Below are 27,155 nucleotides of genomic sequence, written 5' to 3'. Positions count from 1 at the left end.
AGATGGGGGGTAGAGAAAGATAGACACCTGTGAAGCAGCGCCCCTGCAGGTGAGAAGCTGAGGGCTCGAACCAGGTTCCTCATGCCAGTCCTTGCACTTTGCACCACCTGCGATTAACCCTCTGCGCTACCGCCCAGCTCCCAAATATGCTGGTTTTAACACCCCTCCAGTGAATGGATTCTTAGAATTAAATTAAAAATATAAAAAACAGGGTGGGGGTGGAGAATACAGGTCCAAAAAGGATGACAGAGGACCTCGTGGGGGTTGTATTGTTATATGGAAAACTAAGAAGTGTTATGCATGTACAAACTATTGTATTTACTGTTGAATGTAAAACACTAATTTCCCAATAAAGAAATTTATATATATATATATATATATATATATAGAGAGAGAGAGAGAGAGAGAGAGAACAGGAACTCAATTACTTGTAAAAAAAAAAGTTGGGGGTGGGTGGAAGTACAGCAGGTTAAGCACACTTGGCGCAAAGTGCAAAGACCAGTGTAAGGATCCCGGTTCGAGCCCCCAGCTCCCCACCTGCATGGGGGTCGCTTCACAAGCAGTGAAGCGGGTGTCTGTCTTTCTCTTCCCCTCTCTGTCTTCCCCTCCTCTCTCCATTTCTCTCTGTCCTATCCAGCATCAATGACAACAATAACAATAATAACAACAAGGGCAACAAAAATGAGAAAAAATAGCCTCCAAGAGAAGTGGAATTGTAGTGCAGGCACCAAACCCCAGCAATAACCCTGGAGACACACACACAAAAAATAGTCAAGCCTCCACTCTGCACCTTTTTTGTGAACAGTGAAGCAGGTCTAAAGGTGTCTTAATCCTCTTTTTTTTTTATATATTCTTAATTTATTGGATAGAGACAGAAATTGAGAGGTGAGGGGGAGATAGGGAGAGAGACAGAGAGACACCCGCAGCCCTGCTTCACCACTCATGAAACTTTCTCCCTGCAGGTGGGGATCAGGGGCTTGAACCTGGGTCCTGGTGCATCGTAATGTGAGCTGCATCATAAGAAAAAAAAAAAACAGGTACTGCCACTGCCTGCCTCCGCTCTTTCTTCTCTGTCTCCCCTCTCTTCTCAGTTTCTCTCTATCCTGGCAAGTCAAAACAGAAAAGGAAAAAAAAAACGGGATTGGGTGGTGGCACAGGGGTTAAGCGCACATGGCACCAAGCACAATGACCAGTGTAAAGATCCCAGTTCGAGCCCCCGGCTCCCCACCTGCAGGGGTGGGTCACTTCACAGGTGGTGAAGCAGGTCTGCAGGTGTCTGTCTGTCTCTCTCCCTCTCTGTCTTTCCCTCCTCTCTCCATTTCTCTCTGTCCTATCCAACAACAATGACGGCAATAACTATAATAGTAACAACAAGAAAGGAGAAAAAATAGCCTCTAGGAGCAGTGGATTCATAGTGCAGGCACCAAGCCCCAGCAATAACCCTGGAGGCAAAAAATAAAATAAGAAAAGGGGGGGGGGGAAAGGGCACCAGGAATGGTGGGTTTGTAGTCCCAGCACCGAGCCCCAGTGATAACCCTGGTGGCAATGAAAAAAAAAGTCACTGTCACTAAGACTTTGAAGACTATGGTGGCCATCTTTTGGGGAAATGGAGCAAACGGGAGGGAGGGTGGCATGGAGCTGTGGTGCTGGGTGCTGGGTGAAACTACTCCCCTGTACTCTTAGGATCTCACAAGCCATTCTAAACCGCCAATAGTCATCCATTTAAAAGCTGCAGTCACAGACTGGGTTAATCACTGGCAGAGCACTAAGCTTGCACGCTGAGGTCCTCAGTTTGATCCCCCTCCCACATGTGCCAGAGTGGTCTCCTCCGGCTTGTCTCTCATTCTCTCTGTCCCTTGTGGAACTCCCATGTAATAATACATAATAAATAATCTTGGGGGGCTGGGCGGTGGCGCAGTGGGTTAAGCACACATGGTGCAAAGCGCAAGGACCTGCGTAAGGATCCGGGTTGGAGCCTCCAGCTCCCCACCTGCAGGGGAGTCGCTTCACAGGCGGTGAAGCAGGTCTGCAGGTGTCTCTCTTTCTCTCCCCCTCTGTCTTCCCCTCCTCTCTCCATTTCTCTCTGTCCTATATGGGAGGTGCACACCCCCAACCTGGGTAGAGGCCTATCACTTCTGTACTGAGTCTGGAGGAGGTAGACCCCAAGGCTGACCTGACCTAAAGGCGTGTGTGTCCCTCCTCAACTCTGTAAGCTGACATGGCACCAAGCTCAAGGGGCAAGGGAGCTGCCTCCTCACACAACACATCCTAAACGTTCCCGTTTCTGGTACGTGGCCTCCCTTCATAAGGCTGTAACTTGGGTCCTTACAGGCTGGTAACTTGCCTTTGAGCCCGAGCTGGATATGAGGAGCAGGTGTGACCTAAGAGCATGAAGAAGGTGCACCTGGGGGTGATTAACATGGCGTGAGTGTCACTCACTTTCCTCACTGGGTCCTACATGCTTCCCCCATGTTACTATCGGACGGTGACCAGTCTGTCTAACCCTGTGTGTGAACAATAAACAAGCTGTTTCTCTGAAGCACTCCCAGAGGGTGGTTCTTTCCTCCACCCCTCACCCTCACCGCCAGTCGCCGGTTCCCTGTTCCCGTGTTGCTGACGCTTCTCCACTGGCCAGAGGACGCCCAGCAATAGTCCTATACAACAACAATGACAGTGATAACAACAACAATAATAATAACAACGATAAATAACAAAAGCAACAAAAGGGAAAAAATAGCCTCCAGGAGCAGTAGATTCACAGTGCAGGCACTGAGTCCCAGCGACAACCCTGGAGGCAAATAATAATTATTATTACTATAATATGGAATAAATAATTTTTGATAACAAATATGAAATCAGGACTGGAGGGGGCTCAGTGGGCCTGGGTTTGAACCTTAGCAGCACTTGAGAACACCACGCACAGGACCCAGGGAGCCCCATGGACGGTGGAACAGGGCTATGGGGTCTCTTCCTCTTTCTCTGTCCCTCTCAAAAATATGTACATTAGGGTGGAAGGTAGATAGCATAATGGTTATGCAAACAGACTCTCATGCCTGAGGCTTCGAAGCCCAGGTTCAATCCTCTACGCCACCATAAACCAGAGCTGATCAGTGCTCTGGTAAAAATAAGTAAATATATACAATAAAAGTTAGACCTGAGGGGCCAGAAGATGGGTCACCTAGTGGAACACAAACCTTCCTGTGTGTGAGACCCTGAGTTTGAGCCCCAGCACCACATGGACTGATAGTACCATGGACTGATAGTACCAGGGAAAGCTCCGTGAAAGTGCTGTGGTGGGGTCAGGTGGTGGCGCAGTGGGTTAAGCGCATGTGGCGCAAAGCACAGTGACCGGCGTAAGGATCCCAGTTCGAGCCTCCGGCTCCCCACCTGCAGGGGAGTCGCTTCACAGGTGGTGAAGCAGGTCTGCAGGTGTCTGTCTTTCTCTCCCCCTCTCTGTCTTCCCCTCCTCTCTCCATTTCTTTCTGTCCTATCCAACAATGAACAACATCAACAATGGCAATGATAGTGATCACAGCGAGGCTACAACAACAAGGGCAACAAAAGGGGGGAAAATGGCCTCCAGGAGCGGTGGATTCATGGTGCAGGCACCGAGCCCAGCAGTAACCCTGGAGGCAAAAAAAAAGAAAGAAAGAAAGAAAGAAAGAAAGAAAGAAAGAAAGAAAGAAAGAAAGGAAGAAAGAAAGTGCTGTGGTGTCTCTCCTCTCTGCCTGTTTTTCTCTCTCCTTCCATCCATTTATCTCTCAGTGTTTCTCTCCCACGCTGGGCGAGGGAGACTGCTCAGTGGTGGGATCATGCCTGCACAAGGCTGCACGCTGGTGGGTTCCCCAGAGCCATATATGTAAGTCAATATTTATATTTATATTTATTTATCTGAGATCCTGGAAGGGAAGCCGGAGAGTATCACTCCGGCACACGTAACACCTGGGATCAAACCTGATGCCTCCTGTTTGCATGGCCTGCACTCAGCTTGCTGAACTACCTCCCCAGATGCTTTCCTGAGCTCCTGGACCTGCCCTGGTTTATTTAGAATGATCTCAGCCAGGTGCCTGGGCTGGCTGCTGCCTAAACTCCTTGTGCAAATTGACCTGACCCCAAGCTTCCTCCCCATCCCAAAGTGCCTGGGGGACAGGCTGTGTCTCATAACCAGCCCCTGGGCCACAGAACTTAGAAAACCTGAACACAGCAACAGCTGCTGCCAGTGGCCAGAGCCCAGTCTGGTGGACAGTGCCCACATGCGGGTAGACTGGAATTCAGGGAAAGGAGAAGGTTCCTGATCTGTCTCCCCAGGACAGCTGGACTGGGTCATTCATTATGATTATTATTTTATTTTTTTGTCTCCAGGGTCATCACTGGGGCTCAGTGCCTGCACCATGAATCCACTGCTCCTGGAGGCTATTTTTTCCCCTTTTTTGTTACCCTAGTTTATTGTTGTTGTTGTTATTGCTTTCATTTTTGTTGGATAGGACAGAGACAGGAGGGGAAGAGAGAGGGGAGAGAAAGATAGACACCTGTAGACCTGCTTCACTGCCTGTGAAGCGACCCCCTTGCAGGTGGGGAACTGGTGGCTCGAACCGGGATCTTCACACTAGTTGGTGCACTTTGTGCCGTGTGCGCTTAACCCACTGTGCTATTGCCTGCCCTCCCTCTTTTAAAGCAACTTATATTTAGAACCACTTAAACAACTTAAGCCCAAAGTCAGAATTCAGTCTACAGCTGATACATTAAACACTTAGACTAAAGAAGTGCAAACCCAAAGGGACCGGGTGGTGGCGGCACACCTGGTTGAGCACACATATTACAGGGCACAAAGACCCAGGTTCGAGCCTCCGGTCCCCACCTCTAGGGGGAAAGCTTTGCGAGTGGTGAAGCAGTGCTGCAGGTGTCTCTCTGCCTCTCTCCCTATTGTTGTTAAAATTTCGGAGGCTCTGGCCGGCCGGGCTGGCTTCACAGGCGGGTAACAGAGACGCGGAGACAACGGCTGGGCAGGGAAGCTGTATTTCTTTATTCAGGAACAACGATTCATAAACTAACACAAACTAATCACCAAACAGAACTCTGCTGTCTCTTTGCGGCGGCGCAAGCACTCTCTCTTACTCTGGAACTCAGGAACCCAGGAACTCTGTCACTCTGGCACTCTCTCTTACTCTGTAACCCTGAAACTCTCGAACTCAGGAACTCTCGAACTCTCGTACTCTGAAACTCTGGAACTCTCTTACTCTGTCACCCTCGAACTCAGGAACCCTCTCCCTTACTCTCGAACTCAGAAACTCCAGAACTCTGTCACTCTCGAACTCTGGCACTCAGGAACTCTGTCTAACTCAGGAACTCAGGAACTCTGGCTAACTCAGGAACTCAGGAACTCTGGCACTCTCGAACTCAGGAACCCTCGGACTCAGGAACTCTCGGACTCTGGAACCCTCTCTCGGGGTTCCTTCTGGCGGGGCCAAGTAGGCCCGGGAAATTAACAGGACTGATCCAATTCTCTTGGCGGGGGGAGGGCTAGGACAAACCAATGTAAAGCATACGACACCCTATCTCCCCTCCTCCTCCCAATTTCTGGCTGTCTCTATCCAATAAATAAATAAAGATATTAAAAATAATAAACTCAGACCAAAATGTAGGCAGTTGTATTCCATGTATTTTTCACCTGGCATATTGAATTGATAGTGATTTATAAGACAAGTGACTGGAGAGAGTGACCTCTGCCATGGAGGCCCGAGGTCAAGACTTGCCCACCTGGCCAGATCCTATCAGGGATGGATCTGCCTTCTCATGGGTCCACTGATGCAGTACAGTTATGAGAAACCAAACCCACAGAGGGAGCTGAGCAGAGCAAGCAGGCTGAGGCCATGGCTCTCCCACCATTTGGGGGAGAGAGGGGGGGAGGGCAGGGGGAGGGTGTGAGCGGACCTTTACTTAACCTTGGGAATCACTCACCCTCCCCAAGTGAAAACAAAGAATGTATTTGGGTGTCTCTGGACCCTCCTCATTTTCCTGGGCAGGAGGATTTGATCAGTGCTGATAATGTCATTGTCTTTTTGAACTTTAATTTGCAAAACTTTTTTTACAGGTCCTCTGGGGAGTGAGCTAGAAAGGACCATATATTTGAAAGGCAACTTTACTCTGTTTTGCTTCTGCCTCTTCTTCTTCTCTTATTTTTCTTTTATTCTCCTCCCTTTTCCCCTTCCAATCTTCCCCTTCGCCTCCCTTCCTCTCCCTCCTCCTCCCCTTCCTCTTCTTAACTGAATGAATATAGAAAAATAGCCAAGTTACACCCAAGCCACTTTCTTAACAGGAGACAATCTACTTTCATTCCCTTAGGTATTTAAAAAATGTCTCTTGTGTTGTCACCAAAACAAATGCCCCATCAAGAGACTGCTTCCAGGTTCACCCCTCACCTCCTAAACAAGCCTGGGAAATGACCACTCCAGAGACGGACAGTGGGCAAAATCAGATCTGATATCTGATCCTTCAGAAACAGTGGTTGCAGCTAAGTGAAGCCCTGAGACTTTACCCTCCTCTTCCCTCTCTGAGCGGCCCTTACCAGGGTCTCCTTGTCAGCAGGAAGATTAGTGACGCTTGCTGCACTGGGTTCAGTCAGGTTTTCCCCGGGTGGATTAATCAGGAAAATGTCGTGTGTGAAATCACTGGTGCGACTGAGACACTTTGAGAACCCCGTCAGCCTCACAGTGTCCGGATCCATGGGCTGCACCAGAGACAACCGTGAGAAAAGTCTGCAAGAGAGGGGCTAAGGTCACTGTGTGACTCTAGGATTTTTTAAAACAATCATTTGTTTATTTATTTATTTATTCCCTTTTGTTGCCCCTGTTGTTGTATTGTTGTATTTGTTATTGATGTCGTCGTTGTTGGATAGGACAGAGAGAAATGGAGAGAGGAGGGGAAGACGGGGGAGAGAAAGACAGACACCTGCAGACCTGCTTCAATACCTGTGAAGCTTCCCCCTGAAGGTAGGGAGTGGAGGCTCGAACCTGGGTCTTTGCATGTGGTACCATGTGTGCTCAATCTGGTGTGCCACTGCCTGGCCCTTAAAAATGTACTGATTTGGGGACTGGGCGGTAGCGCAGGGGGTTAAGTGCATATGGCACAAAGTTCAATGGCTGGCATAGGGATCCCCATTCGAGCCCCCAGTTCCCCACCTGCAGGGGGTCACTTCACAAACAAGTCTGCAGGTGTCTCTATCTTTCCCTCCTCCTCTCAGTTTTCCCTTCCTCTATTTCTGTTTGTTCTATCCAACAACAACAACTATGACAACAATAACAATAACCACTATAACAAGGGCAACAAAATGGGAAAAATAGCCTCCAGGAGCAGTGGATTCACACCGCAGGCACTTCTTCTTCTAGCGTTCGCCCTTCTTCCATAGCCAGTCAACAGCGTCAGGTTGAAAGCTGTCAGGAGCTGCTTGTTGCTGGCTTTGAAAGTGACTGGGATCCATGTGGATTCAGTCAGCTAGGAAGGATCATCAGTTTCCCCAATGAATGGGTACTCACGGGATGCACCACGGGAAGGTCGATCCAATGCATCCCCGCAGGCACTGAGCCCCAGAAATAACCCTGGAGGCAAAAAAAGTCTTTAGTTAATATACAGGCTTATTCTCATTTTTTTATTGTTGTTGTTATTGATGTCATCGTTGTTAGGACAAGAGAAATGGAGAGAGGAGGGGAAGACAGAGAGGGGGAGAGAAAGACAGACACCTGCAGACCTGCTTCACCACCTGTGAAGCGACTCCCCTGCAGGTGGGAAGCTGGGGCCTCGAACCAGGATACTTACACTGGTCCTTGCGCTTTGCCCCACATGCGCTTAACTTGTTGTATTACTGCCCGACTCCCTAGTTTTTTTTAAATATTTATTTATTCCCTTTTGTTGTTGTCCTTGTTGTTTTATTATTGTAGTTATTGTTGTGACTGATCTCGTTGTTGTTGGATAGGACAGAGAGAAAAGGAGAGAGGAGGGGAAGACAGAGAGGTGGAGAGAAAGACAGACACCTGCAGACCTGCTTTACCGCCTCTGAAGCGACCCCCCTGCAGGTGGGGAGCCGGGGGCTCGAACCAGGATCCTTATGCTGGTCCTTGCACTCTGCGCCACCAGCACTTAACCCACTGTGCTACCACCTGACTCCCTAGTTTTCATTTTGAGGAAGTGACAGTGGCTCTTCCATGACCATTTTCAGGAGAAAGTGTGGTCGGATTAGCCAGCATCCCAAGATTTCCTGGGGACACAGTCAGAGCTCTTCATAAGCAAAATTTAATTAAGAGACTTCTGGAAGGGATAAAAGTAAAATAAATAAATAAGATAAGACAAAAAAAAAGCATCTGTACAGCACAACTCAAACTTTCAAACTCATAAAATTCCTTTCACAAAGAACTTACTTTGCAAGAGTAAAAATGGTTGAGGGGCTGGCTCCAATTTTATTCTTTCCATTTCAGCAGAGCACCACTCCACTCTGGCTTCGCGTGGTGCTGGGGATGGAACCAGTGTCTTTGGAGCCTCAGGTATGAAGATCTTTTTGCATAAACATTGTGCTATCTCCCCAGCCCCAGGCTCCAATTTTATTTTATTTTTTAAAATATTTTATTTATTCCTTTTTGTTGCCCTCGTTTTATTGTTGTTGCTATTAATGCTGTTGTGTTGGATAGGACAGAGAGAAATGGAGAGAGATGGGGAAGACAGAGGGGGGAGAGAAAGACAGACACCTGCAGACCTGCCTCACTGCCTGTGAAGCAACTTCCCTGCAGGTGGGGAGCCAGGGGCCTGATCCCGATCCTTATGCCGGTCCTTGAGCTTTGTGCCACCTGCGCTTAACCTGCTGTGCTATTGCCTGACTCCCCCAGGCTCCAATTTTAAATCTGCCTGACTCACCCTTTGCAAATGGATTATAGCAATTTGCTGTAAGCTGGAAAGACCTTCCTTCGGCCTCATGAGTGCAGACTAGGAAACTCTTCTTAAATCACTTTATGGGGGGGGGGGTGTTAGTGGTTTACAATACAGTTGCTGACCCATGAATGCAAGTTCTCATCTCCCCGTGAGGGGTCTCTGCAAAACACCCTCATCCCCAGCTTAAGTCCTTTTCCACAGTCCTGCACCAGGACGCCAAAGCCACACCCCCTTCCCCAGAGTCCTTTACTTTGGGGAGAGTTTCAGTGTATTTCCCTTTCTGTCTTTGTTTCTTTCTTCCTTTTTAATATTTATTTATTCCCTTTGGTTGCCCTTGTTGTTTTATTGTTGTAGTTATTATTATTGTTGTTGATGATGTCGTTGTTGTTGGACAGGACAGAGAGAAATGGAGAGAGGAGGGGAAGACAGAGAGGGAGGAGAGAAAGACAGACACCTGCAGACCTGCTTCACCGCCTGGGAAGCGACTCCCCTGCAGGTGGGGAGCCGGGGGCTCGAACCGGGATCCTTGTGCCGGTCCTTGCGCTTTGAGCCACCTGCCCTTAACCTGCTGCGCTACCGCCCGACTCCCCTCTGTCTTTGTTTCTTAAGTTCTGCCTGTTAGTGAGAGCGTCCAGTATGATGCCCAACAACAGATGTGTGGCTGAGAAGGTTCTGAGACATATACACAGTGAAATATGGCTCCGCTGTTAAAAATGATGAAGTTGGGGGTCGGGCGGTGGCGCAGCGGGTTAAATACACGTGGCGCCAAAGTGCAAGGACCGGCATAAGGATCCCGGTTCGAGCCCCCGGCTCCCCACCTGCAGGGGAGTCACTTTACAGGCGGTGAAGCAGGTCTGCAGGTGTCTGTCTTTCTCTCCCCCTCTCTGTCTTCCCCTCCTCTCTCCATTTCTCTCTGTCCTATCCAACAACAACGACATCAACAATGGTAATAATAATAACCACAACGAGGCTACAACAACAAGGGCAACAAAAGGGGAAAAAAATGGCCTCCAGGAGTGGTGGATTCATGATGCAGGCACCGAGCCCAGCAATAACCCTGGAGGGAAAAAAAAAAAAAAGAAAAAAAGAGTGACCAAGTGACTTCCTTTGCCTCATCTTGGATGGGACTGGAGGCCCTGTGTTAAGTGAAGTAAGCAAATGCTTATCTGTGAAAGCAGTACCTTCGGGTGGTGGGAACCCAGTTGAGCACACACACTACCATGTGCAAGGGCCTGGGTTCAAGTCCTCACTGCCCCCCTGGGTGGTAAAGGAAGTCTGCAGGTGTCTCTCTGTCTCTCTCCCTTTTTATCTCCCTCTCCTGTCCCAATTTCTTTCTGTCCCGTTTTGCCCCAGGGATACCCAAATTAATCAGATAAGTATATAAATGAATAAATGAAGAATGAAGACAGATGTTGACCTCCAGATCTTGGAGTGACATTAGGCCATCTGAATGAACATACACGCACGCATACACACACACACACACACACACACACACACACACACACAGCTTCACAAATTAGTGTGTTATTCTGGCCACACTCATGTTCTCTATGTTGCTGTTCTTGTCACCTGTGAGCCCTTGGAAGGACCCCAGAATGCTTTTGTACCAGAATCCAGGCAGGAACACCAGCCAGGCTCACCCAGACTTCACCCCGCCCCGCCCCCAGTTGTCAGGAATCTAGGGACCTTCCAGCAGCCCACTGTCCCCTGGCTGTTTGGGGGGGGGTGTCACACCCCAGTGGTGGCTTGGTGACTGACTGACCCTACTGTGACCGTGAGGGCCCGGGTCAGCTCTTAAGGAAGAATGAGCGTGTGTGTGTGTGTGTGTTTGTATTTAAGGGATGCCTGCTTTTAGCTGTGTTTATGTTCCCATCATGGCTAGGGGCGTTGCAGGCTTTGCAAAATTGAGTGATTTGTCCTAAAGCTCAGGACACAGACACCTGGGAGCCCTCAGCGACTGCCGATGCCCGCTTGCCAGAATGTTCTCAGCAGCTTTACATGGAATGCTCTCAATCTGCAAGCCAGCCAGCATCAGCCAGCAGGATGGAGAGATGGGGTGCGGGGTCTTTCTAGAAGAGGGCAAAGTAGAACAAGTTTAAAAAGGGAGACCTAAGCCCCCGGCCCCCACCTGCAGGGGGTCGCTTCACAGGTGGTGAAGCAGGTCTGCAGGTGTCTGTCTTTCTCTCCTCCTCTCTGTCTTCCCCTCCTCTCTCCATTTCTCTCTGTCCTATCCAACAACAACAATAGCTGTGACAACAGTAACAATAACAACTACAACAAGCGCAACAAAAAAATGGGGAAAATGTCCTCCAGGAGCAGTGGATTCGTGGTGCAGGCACTGAGCCCCAGTGATAACCCTGGAGGCAAAAAAGAAAGAAAGAAAATGAGGGGGACAGGTGTTAACACAGTGGGTTAAGCGCACATGGTGCTAACATTGTTAGATAGGACAGAAAGAAATGGAGAGAGATGGGGAAGACAGAGGTGGAGAGAAAGATAGACATTGCACACCTGCTTCACCGCTTATGAAGTGACTTCCCTGAAGGTGGGGAGCCGGGGGCTTGAACCAGGATCCTTATGCGGGTCTTTGAGCTTTGCGCCACGTGCTCTTAACCTGCTGCATTACCGCCGGACTCCCTGGTCTTTCTCTTTGTATCTCTCTCTCATTAAAAAAAAAAAGTTAAAATGTGTGTGTGTGTGTGTGTGTGTGTGTGTGTGTGTGTGTACACACCTGGTTAAGTGCATGCACTGCAGTGCTCAAGGACCCAGGTTCAAGTCCTTGGTCCCCACCTGCATGGGGGAAGCTTCACAAGTGGTAAAGCAGGGCTGCAGGTATCTCTCTCTCTCTCCCTCTCTTCCTCTTCTTTCCCTTTCAGTTCCTCTCTGTCTCTATCCAGTAATACATAAAGAAAATGTTTTTAAGTAGATCTATGTAAATAAAACGTTAAATACAAATCCACTGTACAACCCAGCAACTCCAATTGCAGGACTTGACCCAGGAGAAGCAGGAACGGTTTATTTTTATGAGATAGATACATGGAGAGAGGGAGTAGAGCTCCTGGGTGTCACTGTGTAGCGAAGCTTCCTCCAAACTGTGAACCCTTCCACATCTCTAGCAGAGAGAGCTGAGGGCGCCAGGCTCTCCACGCCTCTGTGGGTGCCGGTCAGGACCTGGGCTCACCATCTCCTTATTAGCTGATCACCTCTCCCTGCGGTTTGAACTTGCATTTCTAGAACATGATTCATGGCCTCTAGTGACATCTTTCTGAAACATCTGGTGGTTGTGGTTTCTGTTTGTTTTTGTGTGGTACTGATGGGGCCTTGAAAATGCACCATTTCACCCCTCTGGGCCAATTTTCTTAGCCAGCTGGCTAGCTAGACAGAAGAAAGAGACCCATAGCACCGGAGCTTTCCCTTTTGGGGGGGAAATAGTTGAAGCTAGAAAATTAAACATGCTCATAGGACTTGATGATCAAAGGACTATTAAAATACCAGCAGCCTGGGGCCAGGCGGGAGCACAGCGGGTTAAGCGTATGTGGTGCAATGCACAAGGCCCAGCGTAAGGCTCCTGGTTCAGGAATCGCTTCCCAGGCGGTGAAGCAGGTCTGCAGGTGTCTGCCTTTCTCTCATCCTCTCATCTTCCCCTCCTCTCTCAATTTCTCTTTGTCCTATCCAACAACAGCAGCAGCAGTGGCAACAGTAACAGGGATAACAAAGTAGGAAACAAATGGAGCAGTGGCTTTGTGGTGCAGGCTGCAAGCCCCAGCAATAACCCCAGAGGCAAAATAAAAAATAAAATAAAATAAAATACTACCACACTATGGGGCCGGTGTACTTTGTTGAGTGCACACATTACAGTGTGCAAGGACCTGGTTCAAGTCCCCAGTCCCTACCGGCAGGGGGGTGAAGTGAGTGAAGCGTGGTTACAGGTGTCTCTGTCCCCCCCTTCCCCTTTCAATTTCTCTCAGTCTCTATCAAAAATAAAATAAACTAATAAATAATATTTATTTATTCCCTTTTGTTGCCCTTGTTGTTTTATTGCTGTAGTCATTCTTGTTGTTGTCGTTGTTGGACAGGACAGAGAGAAATGGAGAGAGGAGGGGAAGACAGAGAGGGGGAGAGAAAGACAGGCACCTGCAGACCTGCTTCACCGCCTGTGAAGCGACTCCCCTGCAGGTGGGGAGCCGGGGGCTCGAACTGGGATCCTTATGCCGGTCCCTGCGCTTTGCACCATGGTGCCACGTGAGCTTAACCTGCTGCGCTACTGCCTGACTCCCTTTTGTTGTCCTTTTTTATAATCTTTTCCTTTTAGTTTTTTAAAAAATCATCTTTATTTGTTTATTTTATAGAGACAGCCAGAAATCAAGAGGGAAGGGAGAGATAGGAAAGGAGAGAGACAGAGATATCCGCAGCCCTGCTTTACCACTCAAGAAGCTTTCCCTCTGCAGGTGGGGACTGGGGGCTTGAACACGGGTCTTTCAGTATTGCAGAATGTGCGTTAACCTGACACGCTACTGCCCAGCCCCAACATTGCTTTTTCTTTTTTTTTTAAATATTTATTCCCTTTTGTTACCCTTTTTTTTTTTATTGTTGTAGTTATTGTTGTTACTGATGTTGTTGTTGGAAAGGACAGAAATGGAGAGAGGTTGGGAAGACAGAGAGGAGGAAAGAAAGACAGACACCTGCAGACCTGCTTCACTGCTTGTGAAGCGACTCCCCTACAGGTGGGGAGCCAGGGGCTCGAACCAGGATCCTTCCGCTAGTCCTTGCGCTTTGCGCCACGTGCGCTTAACCCACTGCGCTACCGCCCAACCCCCCTTCTTATCTCTTTTTTTCCAGGGAATGAACTCAGTGCCTCATCAACACAACACTTGAGCACCTTCCTCAGCCCAATTCTTTCTGTTTTTCCTTCAACCTAGAGAGAGAGGGAAACAGAGAGAGAGAAAAGAGGGAGAGAGGCACACAGAGAAGAAAGACCACAGCACTGCCCCATCATCCACTGGGCTCCCCGTGGTGCCATCCATGCTGCTCCCATGCAGTGCTGGGGCTCGAACCAGGTTCTCACATGGTGAGGCACGTGCTCTACCAGACGCTCCACCACTCAGCTCAGAGATCCACATCACTTCAGAAGAAACCAGCAAGAGCTCCGTAGTGAGGTTCAGTCACTGCAGCCGGGACAGTGCTGGAGCTGGCTGGGTCACAGACAGACCAGAACGGAACAAGCCATCGCCCCGTCGAGAACGGGCTATGTTGAAGCCACCCGCACTGGCAGGCAGGAACGTTCTTTTGGCCCTGGAGTCCTTTCTAGAAGGCAGGCAGAGGAGTACCTGTGGAAGACTCGTTGTTGGGAATATTCATGATGCCTGTTGCTTGTCAGAGCCAATAAACCAAGAGGGAGCTGGGGCCACGGTATTTTAGTATTAGCATAGAACGTGTCGAAAGACTAATAAATTGAGATCTAGAAATCTATTTAAGCCCACACCCATCTAAAAAGATCTGTGTGCACCTGTGTTCACAGCAGCACAATTTGTAACAGCCAAAGCCTGGAAGTAACTCAGGTGTCCAACACCAGCTAAGTGGCTGAGAAAGTGGTGGTCTAGATACACAGTGGAATACGACTCAGCTATTAAGAATGGCGACTTCACCTCCTTCACCTCATCTTGGATGGAGCCTGAAGGAATCATGTGAAGTGAGAACAGCCAGAAAGAGAAGGATGAAGATGGGATGACCTCACTCATGGACAGAAGTTGGGAAATGAGAATAGAAGGGGAGACACCAAGCAGAATGTGGACTGGGTTTCTTATATTGCCCCAAAATAAAGGGGGCGGGGGGTAGGGGAGAGCTCTCCGGTCCTGGTGTCTGATGGTGGAGGACAGCCTAGGGTGGGAGAGAGTACCATGCAGAAAACTGAATTTTTTTTATTTACTTATTTATTTATTCCCTTTTGTTGCCCTTGTTTTTATTGTTATTGATGTCGTTGCTGGATAGGACAGAGAGAAATGGAGAGAGGAGGGGAAGACAGGGGGAGAGAAAGACAGACACCTGCAGACCGGCTTCACCGCCTGTGAAGCAACTGCCCTGCAGGTGGGGAGCCGGGGGCTCGAACCGGGATCCTTATGCTGGTCCTTGCGCTTTGTGCCACGTCTGCCTAATCCGCTGCGTTACCGCCCGACTCCTGAAAACTGTGAAATTTTACACATGTATCGACAACTGTATTTACTGATGACTGTAAACCATTAATCCCCCCATTTAAAAAACAAAATATTTGAGCCATTGTTTGGCAGAAACAGCTCTCTCTTGGGGTCTGTGCCTTCTGGTACCCGGACTTTGGATGCAGGCGTTTGAGGAGATGATGGCTGAAGGGCAGACGGTGAGAGACATGATTCTGCGGTGGGCTGCTATCAGGCCCGTCCTCTCCTACTTCCTCCCAGTGGCACTTGGCTTTAGTTATCGACCCTTGAGGCCTGAGAATCAAGCTGCTTCTGTCGCTTCCAGGACTTCATTAAACCTGCTGTTCGTACCTCTCCAAATGGCTACCTTTGTTTGTTTGTTTGTTTTTCCCAGTACTCAGCAGGTGGCAGCTGGAGGCAGGCCAGTCTTCATGCTGTGGGTACAGTGCTGGGCAGAGGGCATCAAAGTGGCTGCCACCCAGCAGAGCATCGGGTGTCTGTCCTTCCTGGTATGGCTATCCCTCCAGACCACAGGTGCAGGGGACAGAGAGCCAGCTGACTGTCACTTGGAGGTGGGACACCCAGGAATGGACGCTGGAGGAATAAGGCCAGGGCCCCTAGTGCCCAGAAAGGCGCCCCGCAGAGCTGCCTGCTGGCTCAGCAGCCCTGCCTGTCCTCTGCTGGTCCCCTGGCCTCACTGAGGCTCTGAGCTGGGCAGGCCTGGGCTGCTTCCTCCTGCTTGTCCTCCTCTTCTTCCTCCTCCTCGGAGTCAGAGGCGTCGTTGTAGAAGTGGAGGGTGGCCTGGACCGGAAAGCTGGCCAGCACCTGGGCCCCTGAGTTCTGCAGACACTCCTGGCGCTTGGAGAGGGGCAGGTACAGCCTAAGGGGGAGACGGGGGACAGACACAGTGGTTGAGCCAACTTGAAAACGCTTCTTGGGCTGCGGAGACGGCACAGTGGTTCTGCAAAAGACTCTCCAGCCTGAGTCTCTGAGTTCCCAGTTCAATCCCCAGCACCACTGTCATCCAGAGCTGAGCAGGGCTCTGGTCTCTCTCTGTCTCTTCCCCCACCCCGTATCTCTCTCATTAGAATAAGTTACAAAAAAAAAAAAAAACCGGGAGTCGGGTGGTAGCGCAGCTGGTTAAGCGCACGTGGCGCAAAGCGCAAGGACCGGCGTAAGGATCCTGGTTTGAGCCCCCGGCTCCCCACTTGCAGGGGGGTAGCTTCACAGGCAGTGAAGCAGGTCTGCAGGTGTCTGTCTCTGTCTTCCCCTCCTCTCTCCATTTCTCTCTGTCTTATCTAACAACGATGACATCAGTAACAACAACAATGATAACTACAACAACAATAAAAACAAGGGCAACCAAAGGGAAAATAAATAAATAAAATAAAATAAAAAACCTATTCCTTAACTCCAGCTCCATTGGTCAGGTCATCTGTGGGGGCTGAGAGACAGAGCACTGGGCAGGGGCTGTGCCTTGCTATGAACGTGGTCCAGATTTGAGCCACAGTACCATATGGGAGACACCACGGACCTGGAGGAAGTTCTGGTGTGGGCGTTATCTCTCTTACTTTGCAGCTAAGAGAAAAAGCAGCTCAGACTTCAAAAAAAAATTTTTTTTTGGTTTGAGCCCCCACTCATTGTAGAATAAAGCCCAACATCTCTGCTTAGAATTTATTAGAACTTCGGGGCCGGGCGGTAGCACAGCAGGTTAAGTGCACATGGCACAAAGCTCAAGGACCCACAGAAGGATCCCGGTTCAAGCCCCCAGCTCCCCACCTGCAGGGGGCTTGCCTCACAAGTGATGAAGCAGGTCTGCAGATGTCTGTCTTTCCCTCCCCCTCTCTCTATTTCTCTCTGTCCTATCCAACAACGATGACAGCAATAACAACAAGGGCAACAAAAGGGAAAATTTTTTATTTTTCAATAAATTGGAAAACTCCCACTGCTTGGACATTGCTTTATTTGCTTTATTCTGTCTTAGTATACATTTGATATGTTTCATGAGCGGTAAACAGGTCTGCAGGTGTCTTTCTCTCTCGCTCTCTATCTCCCCTCCCCTCAATTTCTCTCTGTCTGTTCAATAAAATGTAAACACCTGCAGCCCTGCTACAACACTTACGAAGCTTCCTCCCTGCAGGTGGGGAGCAGGGGCTCAAACCGGGTCCTTGCACCTGGTAACGTGTGCTCTACCAGGTGCGCCACTGCCAGGCCCCTTCCCCTCCTTTCTCTCTCTCTCTCTCTCTCTCTCTCTCTCTCTCCCTCTTTCTTTCCCTCTTTCTTTCCTTCTTTCTCTCTTTTTTAAAAAAATTTTATATTTAATTATTTTCCCATTTGTTGCCCTTGTCATTATTGTTGTTGTAGTTATTGTTGTTGTCGTTGTTGGATAGGACAGAGAGAAATGGAGAGAGGAGGGGCAGACAGAGAGGGGGAGAGAAAGACAGACACCTGCAGACCTGCTTCACCGCCTGTGAAGCGACTCCCCTGCAGGTGGGGAGCTGGGGGCTCGAACCGGGATCCTTACGCCGGTCCTTGCGCTTTGCACCATGTGCACGTAACCCGCTGCGCTACCACCTGACTCCCACTCTCTTTCTTTCATAGAGACAGAAATAGAGAGGGAGAGAGGAGAGAAGCCACAGCACTGCTCCACTGATCCAGAAGCTTTCTTCCTGCAGGTGGGGAGCGGGGCCTTGAGCAGGGGTCCTCGTGCGCGGCGGCCTGTGTGCGCTACTAGCTGTAGTAGTAAGCCCCTGCCCTCTGCTTCATCTATTTTTTTTTTTTTGGTCATTGAGCCCCATGGTTATTGATGGGGCTCAGTGCCTGCACTACGAATCCACTGTTCTTAGAGGCCATTTTTTTTCCCATTTTGTTGCCCTTTTTGTTTATCATCGTTCCTGTTATTATTGTTGTTATTGATGTCGTTGTTGGACAGGACAGAGAGAAGTGGAGAGAGGAGGGGAAGACGGGGAGAGAAAGACAGACACCTGCAGACCTGCTTTACCACCTGTGAAGCGACCCCCCTGAAGGTGGGGAGCCGGGGGCTCAAACCGGGATCCTTAGGCCAGTTGTTGTGCTCTGTGCCACGTGCACCTATCCCACTGCGCTCCCGCTCGGCCCCCTCATTTCATCTATTTTTTAAAAAACTGGAGCTCTAACTCACAGCCTCACACATGCAGAACACACTGCACAGTGAGCTACATCCCTGGACCTGAGTGTTCAAATTAGAAGGGAATTATAGATCCTTTTAGAAAAAACAAAAGATGTACGTATTTAGTAAGAGAGGATGGGAAGTCATGCACCCTCTGACACACGTGGTGCCGGGGATCAAGCTCAGAGCCTCACGCTTGCAAGTCCTGAGCTCTGCCAGTGAGCTGCATGGTCCCTGCCCTGTGATGTCATTACCTCACAGGATGTTGGAATCCAAAGGCCCCCTTGCATGCAGGAGGTTGCTGGTCACCTCCGGGCTCCAGCTGTAAAGACAGACAGAAACAGAGACAGACAGACGACCAAGGAGGCTCAGTGTACAAACACCAGTGCAGGACGGACTACTCCCTGTCACTACCCCCAGGGGTGGGGGCCATTACCATGGGTGGGGGGCTGTCCCAAGGGATTGGTGGCAGGATGCAGAGACTCCCCTCCCCTCCCAGGCCATAAAGTCTGCAAAGAATTGGAAGAATTGCGTGGGAATGGAACGAAACCCCTCAGACACCACCTGAAGGGGCTCCCAGGACTGTCATCCGTGGCCAGGAGTCCCTTCCACCCACAAGGGACCTCTCTGTCATGGGGGAGCATCCCTGTAAATGCCACCGTAACCCACCACTTCTGCTTTTCCAGCACTGGGAGCTGTGGGTGAGAAAACCAGGCTGCAGGGAGTCGGGCGTTAGCGCAGCGGGTTAAGCGCATGTGGCGCAAAGCACAAGGACCGGCATAAGGATCCCGGTTCGAACCCCGGCTCCCCACCTGCAGGGGAGTCGCTTCACAGGCGGTGAAGCAGGTCTGCAGGTGTCTGTCTTTCTCTCCCCCTCTCTGTCTTCCCCTCCTCTCTCCATTTCTCTCTGTCCTATCCAACAAGGACGACATCAATAACAACAATAATAACTACAACAATAAACAAGGGCAACAAAAGGGAATAAGTAAATAAATAAATAAGAACGAAAACCAGGCTGCAGGAAACCGCGTTTTTCAAAAGCTCTTTTCCAGGACCTGTCTTTGGGGGCTTTTAAATAAACCATCTCTGGGTGTGATAAGTCACAACTGTGCAAGGTCCCAAAGCAAAACAGCCCTCTGGGTGACAGAAGCGGCTGAAGGGTCACACGCTGACTCCAGGGGAAGGACCAGGGAGCTAGCTCAGCATTGGGGCACAGGACTTGGGAGCCTGAGGCCGCAGGTTCAATCCCTGGGTTGCATATACTCCAAAGCCTACCCATGCTCTGGTCTCTCTCACACAAATATAAACAATGTTGGCTGAGGGAGACTTCACAGAGGTAGCACACCAGACTGGCCTGCCTGAGGCCCCAGAAGCCCTGCGTTCAGTCCCTGGCACCACCATATAAAAAAAATAGGATTAGCCTGAGCTTACATGTTACCATGTGCAAGGACCCTGGTTCCAGTCCCTGATGCCCACCTGAAGGAGGAAACTAACTTCGCAGGTGGTGTAGCAGGTCTGCAGGTGTCTCTCTTTCTCTCCCTATCTCCCCATCCCTGCTCAATTTCTCTATGTCTGCCCTAGTAGATTTTTTAAAAATGGAAGTTTTCATTTTAATGAAAAATAAAATCAAAATATTATACTTTAAAATATATTTAAAAGAGGGAATCGGGTGGTAGCGCAGCAGGTTAAGCGCAGGTGGCGCAAAGCACAGGGCTGGCATAAGGATCCTGGTTCGAGCCCCCGTCTCCCCACCTGCAGGGGAGTCGCTTCACAAGCGGTGAAGCTGGTCTGCAGGTATCTGTCTTTCTCTCCCCCTCTGTCTTCCCCTCCTCTTTCTATTTCTCTCTGTCCTATCCAACAATGACTACAACAATAAAACAACTAGGGCAACAAAAGGGAATAAATAAATATTTTTAAAAAGACAAGGGCAACAAAAGGGAATAAATAAATGTTAAAATATATATATTTACAAGAATTATTATTATTATTATTATTAATTTTACTAGAGCACTACTCAGCTCTAGGATTGAACCTGGGACCTCAGAGCCGCAGGCTTGAGATAAAAGGAAATTTTAAAGTACATAATCTCAGAGAGAGAGAGAGAGAGAGAGAGAGCTAGCTCTGTGGGGAACTGACAGGTGAGTAAGGGTCAGAGAACTGGTGCGAGCCGAGCCTGGGGTGCAGAGTGTCTGCTCCCCCTGCCAGCCTAGGAGGAGGACAGCCCCCGGAGGCTGCCAGAGGCCCTGAACGGGTGACAGTGAAGCCACACACAGCGCAGGGTGCAGGCCTCCGGAGACTTTGTTTCTGTCCTTAACCTCCGCAGGACCCTGCAGCCCGGGAGTCTCCCGCTCTGTCGCGAGAGGGCGCTGCTGAGCAAGGAGCGCTCGGGGTCCTGCAAGCCTGGCCGCCCCCACCTGCACCGAGCATCCCGTGCTTCCGGGGTCTGCAAAGAGCTGGGCCGGGTGACAGGGTGCAAGGAGGACCGAGAGCACCCGCACCTCCATCCCCGCAAAGAATGGGGTGGGTTCGTGCAGTTTCACGTTTTCTTGCAAACTACCGTGTTTTCTCACAGCACGATAAAAAGGGGAAGGGGAGGGAAGGGAAGGAATGGAAGAGGAAGGGAAGGGGAGGAAAGGGAAGGAAGAGAAAAGGAGGGGAGGGGAGGAGAAGGGGAGAGGGAGGAGGGGGAAGGAAGGGAAGATGAGGGGAAAGGGGAGGAGGAGGAGTGGCGAGGAGGAGAAAGGATGCAAGAAGGGTTGTTTCTTCTAGCGGAACGCCAAATAAGTATAAATTTCTTTATTCTCTCTCCCTCCCAGGCAACTGCTGTATCTTAAGTTTAAGGACTTGGGTTTGAATGCACAAGAAGGAACTGTTTGGAGCTTTTGCATGTAAGAACAATTTGAACTAAACCGCCCCCCCCCCCCGAGGGAGATAGCATAATGGTTCTGCAAAGGACCATAGTGCTTTACGACTCTAAAGTACCAGGTTCAGTCCCCAGCACCACCATCAGCCAGAGCTGAGCAGGGCTCTGATTAAGAATATCTACATTACAACCTTAAAGTACTAGTCTGCACCGGGGAGAAAGTTCAGTTTTTTCCCTCCAGGGTTATCTGTGGAGTTTGGTGTCTGCACTGCTGCCCTATGAAACCACTGCTCCTGGAGGCCATTTTCCCCATTTTTGTTGCCCATGTTATTGTTGTGATAGCTGTTGTTGGATAGGACAGAGAGAAATGGAGAGAGGAGGGGAAGACAGAGAGGAGGAGAGAAAGACAGACACCTGAGAGCCCGGGGCTCGAACCGAGACCCTTACAAGGTCCTTGTGCTTCATGCCCTATGTGGAAAGCTCAGTTGTGGAGCTCAGAACGTGTGCGGCTGGGACCCCAGGAGTCCCAGCTTCAATCTCCTACACCATCCTTTGTCATTTTAAAGAATACTTTACTTTGGGACACGACCAGTTAAGCACACACGTTACCATTCACAAGGACCCGACTTCGAGACCCGGCTCCCCATCGGCACGGGGGAAGCCTCACAAGTAGTGAGACAGGTCTGCAGGTGCCTTTCTCTCTCTCTCCTCCTCCCCCTTCTCCTCCTCTCTCAGTTACTCTCTGTCCTATCAAATAAAAACAGAAGGGGAAGGGCAAGGCTAGATAGCATAATGGTTATGCGAAGAGACTCTCATGCCTGAGGCTCCAAAGTCCCAGGTTCTAGCCCCTGCACCACCATAAGTCAGAGCTGAGCAGGGCTCTGGTAAAATAAATAAATAAAAATAGGAGAAAAAAAAAAGAAAAGAAAGGCCACCAGGAGCAGTGGATTCATAGTGCCAGCACCGAGTCTCCGTAATAACTCTGGTGGCAATAAGATTAATTAGTTAATCGATTTTTGAAAATTATTTATTTTTATTTTATTCAGTAGAGACAGTGAGAGACAGAGAGTGAAAGGGAAGATAGAGAGAAACACCTGTAGCATCATTTCACCTCAAGTGAAGAAGCTTCCCTCCTGCAGGTGGGGCCTGGGGGCTTGGACCCGAGTCCTTGCTCATGGTAACATGTGTACTCAGCCAGGTGCCACCCCCCACACACATACACCATCTTATGCCAGCACTTCCCTTCTCTTATAAAAAGGAAGCCCTGGGAGTCGGGCGGTAGCACAGCGGGTTAAGCGCACGTGGCACAAAGCGCAAGGACCGATGTAAGGATCCCGGTTTGAGCCCCCCGGCTCCCCACCTGCAGGGCAGTTGCTTCACAGGTGGTGAAGCAGGTCTGCAGGTGTCTGTCTTTCTCTCCCCTCTCTGTCTTCCCCTCCTCTCTCCATTTCTTTTTTTTTTAAGTTTTTAAATTTTATTTATTTTCCCTTTTGTTGCCCTTGTTGTCTTTTTATTGCTGTAGTTATTATTGTTGTTATTGATGTCGTTATTGTTAGATAGGACAGAGAAAAATGGAGAGAGGAGGGAAGACAGAGAAGGGGAGAGAAAGACAGACACCTGCAGACCTGCTTCACCACTTGTGGAACGACTCCCCTGCAGGTGGGGAGCTCGAACCGGGATCCTTCTGCCAGTCCTTGTGCTTTGTGTCACGTGGCTTAACCCACTGCACTACCGCCCGACTCCCTCCATTTCTATTTGTCCTATCCAACAACAGTGACAACATCAACAATAATAACTACAACAACAATAAAAAAACAAGGTCAATAAGAGGGAAAATAAATATATTTTTTTAATTAAGCCCTTAGACAATCATATCCCTCAGAGTTTTTACATGATTCTTGTTCACCTCATTCTTTCCTTACTAGCAGCTGAGTTAAAATTCTCATGAGACCCAGGAGCTGGCGCAGTGACTACAGCACTGGACCTAAAAGCACGAGGGCTGAGGTCAATCACCAGTATTTTATGTCAGAGCCATGCTCTGATTCTCTCTCTCTCTCTTATTGATAAATAAATGGACATACATCCTTCAAGAAATAACACTACCATTATCTGTGCCTGGCCCCTAATCTTAAAAAAAAGTAGCACAGATAATGGCAGTGTTATTTCCTGAAGGATGCATGTCCATTTATTTATCAATAAGAGAGAGAGAGAGAATCAGATTATGGCTCTGACATACTTCAATACTCAAGGATTTAGGTTCAAGTCCCTGGCTCCCCACCTGCAGGGGGAAGCTTCACAAAAGTTGAAGCAGGTCTGCAGCTGTCTGTCTTTCTCCCTCTCTATCTCCCCTTCCGTTTTCAGCTTCTTTCTGTGTCTATCCAAAAAATGAACAAAATTATGTATCTGTATCTATAGATATCTATTTTGCCTCCAGGGTTATCGCTGGAGCTCAGTGTCTGCATTACGAATCCACTGCTCCTGGTGACCTTTTTTTTTCCCCCATTGAATAGGACAGAGAGAAAATGAGAGAGGAGGGGGAGACTGAGAGGGCAAGAGGCAGAGTGACACCTGCAGACCTGCTTCACCACTTGTGAAGCAACACCCCCCCCCCCCGCCCGCAGATAGGGATCCGTGGCCTCAAATCGGGACCCTTGTGCTGGTCCCTGTGCTTCCTACGATGTGTGCTTAACCTGATGCACCACCTGCCCCCCCCAAATAAAATCATGTTTAAAATCTGTATAAAACTTTTTAAAGGTTTACATAGTTTTGAAATAATAAAAAGCAGAGAGCCTCACTCTGGCACACAGGATGCCAGGGACTGAACTCAGAATCTCACGGTCCAAGTCGAACACTTTTTTCCACCGCACCACCTCCCAGGCCACTGTCTGACCTATTTAATAACACAGACAACGTCGAGTCAAAAGACAGAAAATGTCTACTTCCTCACACCTGAGCTTCTTGCCATATTACACAAGAAGACGAGAAGCAAACGCCTGTGCGTCAGACCCTAGGTGCCTGCACTGAGTGGGTCCCAGCACTTCCACTCCTGGGGGCTGGGGGCTGGGGGCTGGGGGCTGGGGGCTGGCTTCAGTGAGGGTTCATCAATCCAACATCCCAAAACACAACCCAGGAACCATCAGTTCTGTGACAGCCCCTCATTCCCTCTCTCAGTGCAGAGCCATCGGGGAGGGAAACAAACAACAGTGGCAGATTGATCTGCTTCCACAGAGCCTCCTGGGGTGTGTTTGCTCAGACAACAAGAACCTCCCCAGAGGCACTCAGGACCCCATATCGGAGCCCCTCTCTCCACCTGCCACTGCAGCGTGAGTGAAACCCCTTCCAGTGCCCACTCAAGAGCCATGTCTTTGTCTTTGTTTTCTGCTTTCCAGAGGGGAGAAGCCTGGCAGGTGCCTAATCTACAGATGACCCCAGTCTGCCCCCCCCCCCTTACTGGAAAGCATCCTGGGGGATCCCCTGGAAGGAGCAGAAGAGAACTGTGTCCCTCAGCAGAGAGAGATGTCACCACTTTCCCTGCTCCCTGGCCAGTGGCCACACACCCACACCAGGCCTCACCTGGCCTGTGGCTCTCCTCACCTCAGCATCTCGAGCTGTCCGGACCCAGGGTCTCCACAGGGTAGGGCTGCAATGGGAAGGACCCAGATGTGAGAGAATGGGGGGTGGCATGCTGGGAAGATTTCTCCCCAGGCCTGCCTTCAGGGTCCTCACAGGGGCTGGTCCCTGCTAATTTCCTCATTACAAGAGGACCCTGGCCACAGAAATGCGGTGACAGAGGTGTCCCCATCAAACGGGGACAGTTAGTGTCTCCTTCCTGCCACACACACACACCTTAATTGTCCTTCCAGGCTAATTTGATTGCTCTAGACTTTGCCACAAAGTCCCCAGCACTAGGCAAACAAAGACATCAAGGAGAGAGAGCTTAGCTGGTAGAGCTCCTCACTTGCACACCGGAGGTTCCCAGTTTGATCCTGGGAGCTGCAAACTCTGGCCTCTCTCCCTCACACACATCCAATAAATAACATAAATAAAAAAAATTAAAAGAGTATGAGAAGCTGGGGAGATGGTGCAGTGGACATGGTTCAGTTCCTTGGCTTGTATGCACCAGGGTGATGTTCTACTTCTCTCTCTCTCTCTCTCTCTCTCCTCCTCTTCCCGTCTCTATTGTAAATAAATCTTATAATATGATAAAAATAAAATAAGGGACCAGGCAGTGGTGCACCTGATTGAGCACACACATTACCATGCACGAGGACCCAGGTTCAAGCCCCCAGTCCCCACCTGCACAGGGAAAGCACCACCAGGGGTGAGGCAGGGCTGCAGGTGCCTCTCTAACTCTCTTCCTACCTCCTTTCAATTTCTTTCAGTCCTTATCAAATAAGTAAATATTAAACATGATTAAAAATCAATTAAAAAATGAAAGGAGTGTAAGTGTCCTAGAAGGACTCCCGGGTGGGTTTCAGGTCTGTCAAACAAAGTGCCCTTGGTCTGGCCCTCCTCTGTCCGTCCCCAACCTCCAGGCCTTGGAGTGACGGTCCCTGGGTCCCTGGGCGCGCCTGCAGCGATGCCAACCCCCACCCAAGTCCTGCCTTTGCACGCACCCCAAGGTCACCCTCACCTGTCCTCACCTGTCGGGGACGGCCGGCGGTGGCCTGCGGGGACCGAGGGGCCAGACGTGTGCGCGTGTAGCCTCGGGGTCCATGGTGGCTCTGCGACCCGCTGAGCGCGGGTTTAAACTGGGCGGGGAGGGGACAGAGGACCGGGAGGGAGGGACACCCGGGGGCGGGGGCAGAGGTGGGGACCTCTGGGAGGGGACGCAGGAAGCCCAGGGAGGGAACAGCGGGAGGCCACACGGGAAGTGCAGAGAGGGGGCCTGAACTCCCTCTGGGGTTGGGGGGCTGCGGGCTGCCCTCAGGGTCCCCACTCTAGCAGGTTCTGGGGACCCCAGGCCGCCGGGTTCTGGTTTCTGTGTCCCCAGATGTCCAGAGAATCTCACCTTCACCCCTCAAGGGGTCCTGGACTTCAGAGGATGCAGCCTGAGAAACTTGGGGGTCCAGTCTCCGGTCCTCAACATTGGGTGCTGGACTCCAGGGGCCGAGGGAACCCAGGATGGGGTGGAGCCACAGTGAGATCACCCTGTCCTATTCATCAGGGGCTTGCAAAAAAAAAGTTATTTCTTGGGGTAGGGGGAGCATCACTGTCCTCAGATCCTGGGGACTGTGCCCCTCCCTCCCGAGCAAGGCTGCTGTTGTCACCCGCAAGGGACAGGCTGGGAGGGAGCTGGGGCGGGGCAGGTCGGGGTCACTCACAGGGTTCGCTTCTTGAACCCTCTGGTTTAGCTGGACCAGATCTGATTGCACTGAAACTGATGGATTAAAACAAAGAACCAAGGTGATGGCAGTCAGCGCCCACCTTCTCCTCAAAAACAGCAGATTTGGGGGTGGGGGGATTTGAATGCCTGAGGCTCCTTCCTGGGTGTTACAGAGGAGAGAGAGAGAGGTGCTCTGACCCCTCCATATATAAAATTCTTGATCTCATGAAAGAGATGTAAACAGCTCTTTAATATATATATACATGTGTGAATATATATATTTGCAGGTTAACTAGCTCAAATGGGTAGTGTGCTGCTTCGCCACGTGTGCCAGCCAGATTTGAATTCAACCCCCCACAGCATTGAAGCATTGAAGTAAGCTTTGGTGCATCTCTCTCTCTCTCTCTCTCTCTCTCTCTCTATCAGTGCCTCTCTGTCTCAATCTATCTAAAAAAAAAAAAGTTATCCTGGAGCAGTGAAGCCTCAGTGATGAACAAAATAAATAAATAAATATACCTGGGCAGGGGCACTCTCAGTTGAGTACTCATGTTATCGTGCCCAAGGATCCAAGTTCAAGTCCCCACCTGTCAGGGGATCCTGTGAAGCAGGTCTGTGAATGTCTCTCTCCCTCTCTTTCTCCCCCTCCCCTCTTAATATCTCTCTGTCCTGTCAAATAAAACAGAAAGAAAACTAAAGAAAGAAAGAAAGGGAGGGAGGGAGGGAGGGAGGGAG

The 27,155-nt window shown here is 49.9% G+C and overlaps 2 protein-coding genes across 5 annotated transcripts in view; one reads left to right on the top strand and one right to left on the bottom strand.

Annotated features, from left to right (window-relative positions):
• The window catches only part of PIGP (phosphatidylinositol glycan anchor biosynthesis class P), a 35,741-nt gene extending 10,212 nt beyond the window's left edge, over positions 1-25,529 (top strand). Inside the window, exons 6-8 of one of the 3 annotated variants that reach the window (XR_009551709.1) lie at positions 963-1,037; positions 8,472-8,534; positions 24,487-25,529. The gene's annotated coding sequence lies outside the window, so the exon portion shown is untranslated. Of the gene's footprint in view, positions 1-962; positions 1,574-8,471; positions 8,535-24,486 lie in introns of those variants that run through there. The other 2 variants (XM_060198706.1, XM_016193847.2) reach the window with 2 other exon arrangements.
• On the bottom strand, positions 15,381-26,059 carry RIPPLY3 (ripply transcriptional repressor 3). Of its 2 annotated transcripts, none has more exons than XM_007536024.2 (4): positions 25,741-26,059; positions 24,671-24,737; positions 18,489-18,556; positions 15,381-15,966 (listed from the first exon to the last, which is right to left on the bottom strand). In XM_007536024.2, the coding sequence occupies exons 1-4, from the start codon at positions 25,812-25,814 to the stop codon at positions 15,744-15,746; spliced, it is 432 nt and encodes a 143-aa protein (XP_007536086.1). In that variant the 5' UTR covers positions 25,815-26,059; the 3' UTR covers positions 15,381-15,743. The 2 variants fall into 2 exon arrangements, with proteins under 2 accessions (XP_007536086.1, XP_060054687.1); XM_060198704.1 differs by having other exon boundaries at positions 24,692-24,737; positions 25,741-25,826.
• Positions 26,060-27,155: the final 1,096 nt, after the last annotated feature.

This window comes from Erinaceus europaeus, chromosome 9 (genome assembly GCF_950295315.1).
Source record: "Erinaceus europaeus chromosome 9, mEriEur2.1, whole genome shotgun sequence".
In the NCBI taxonomy this organism is placed as follows: domain Eukaryota; kingdom Metazoa; phylum Chordata; class Mammalia; order Eulipotyphla; family Erinaceidae; genus Erinaceus; species Erinaceus europaeus.
Note: the sequence above shows the minus strand (reverse complement) of the source record. Positions and strands in the feature narration are given on the sequence as shown.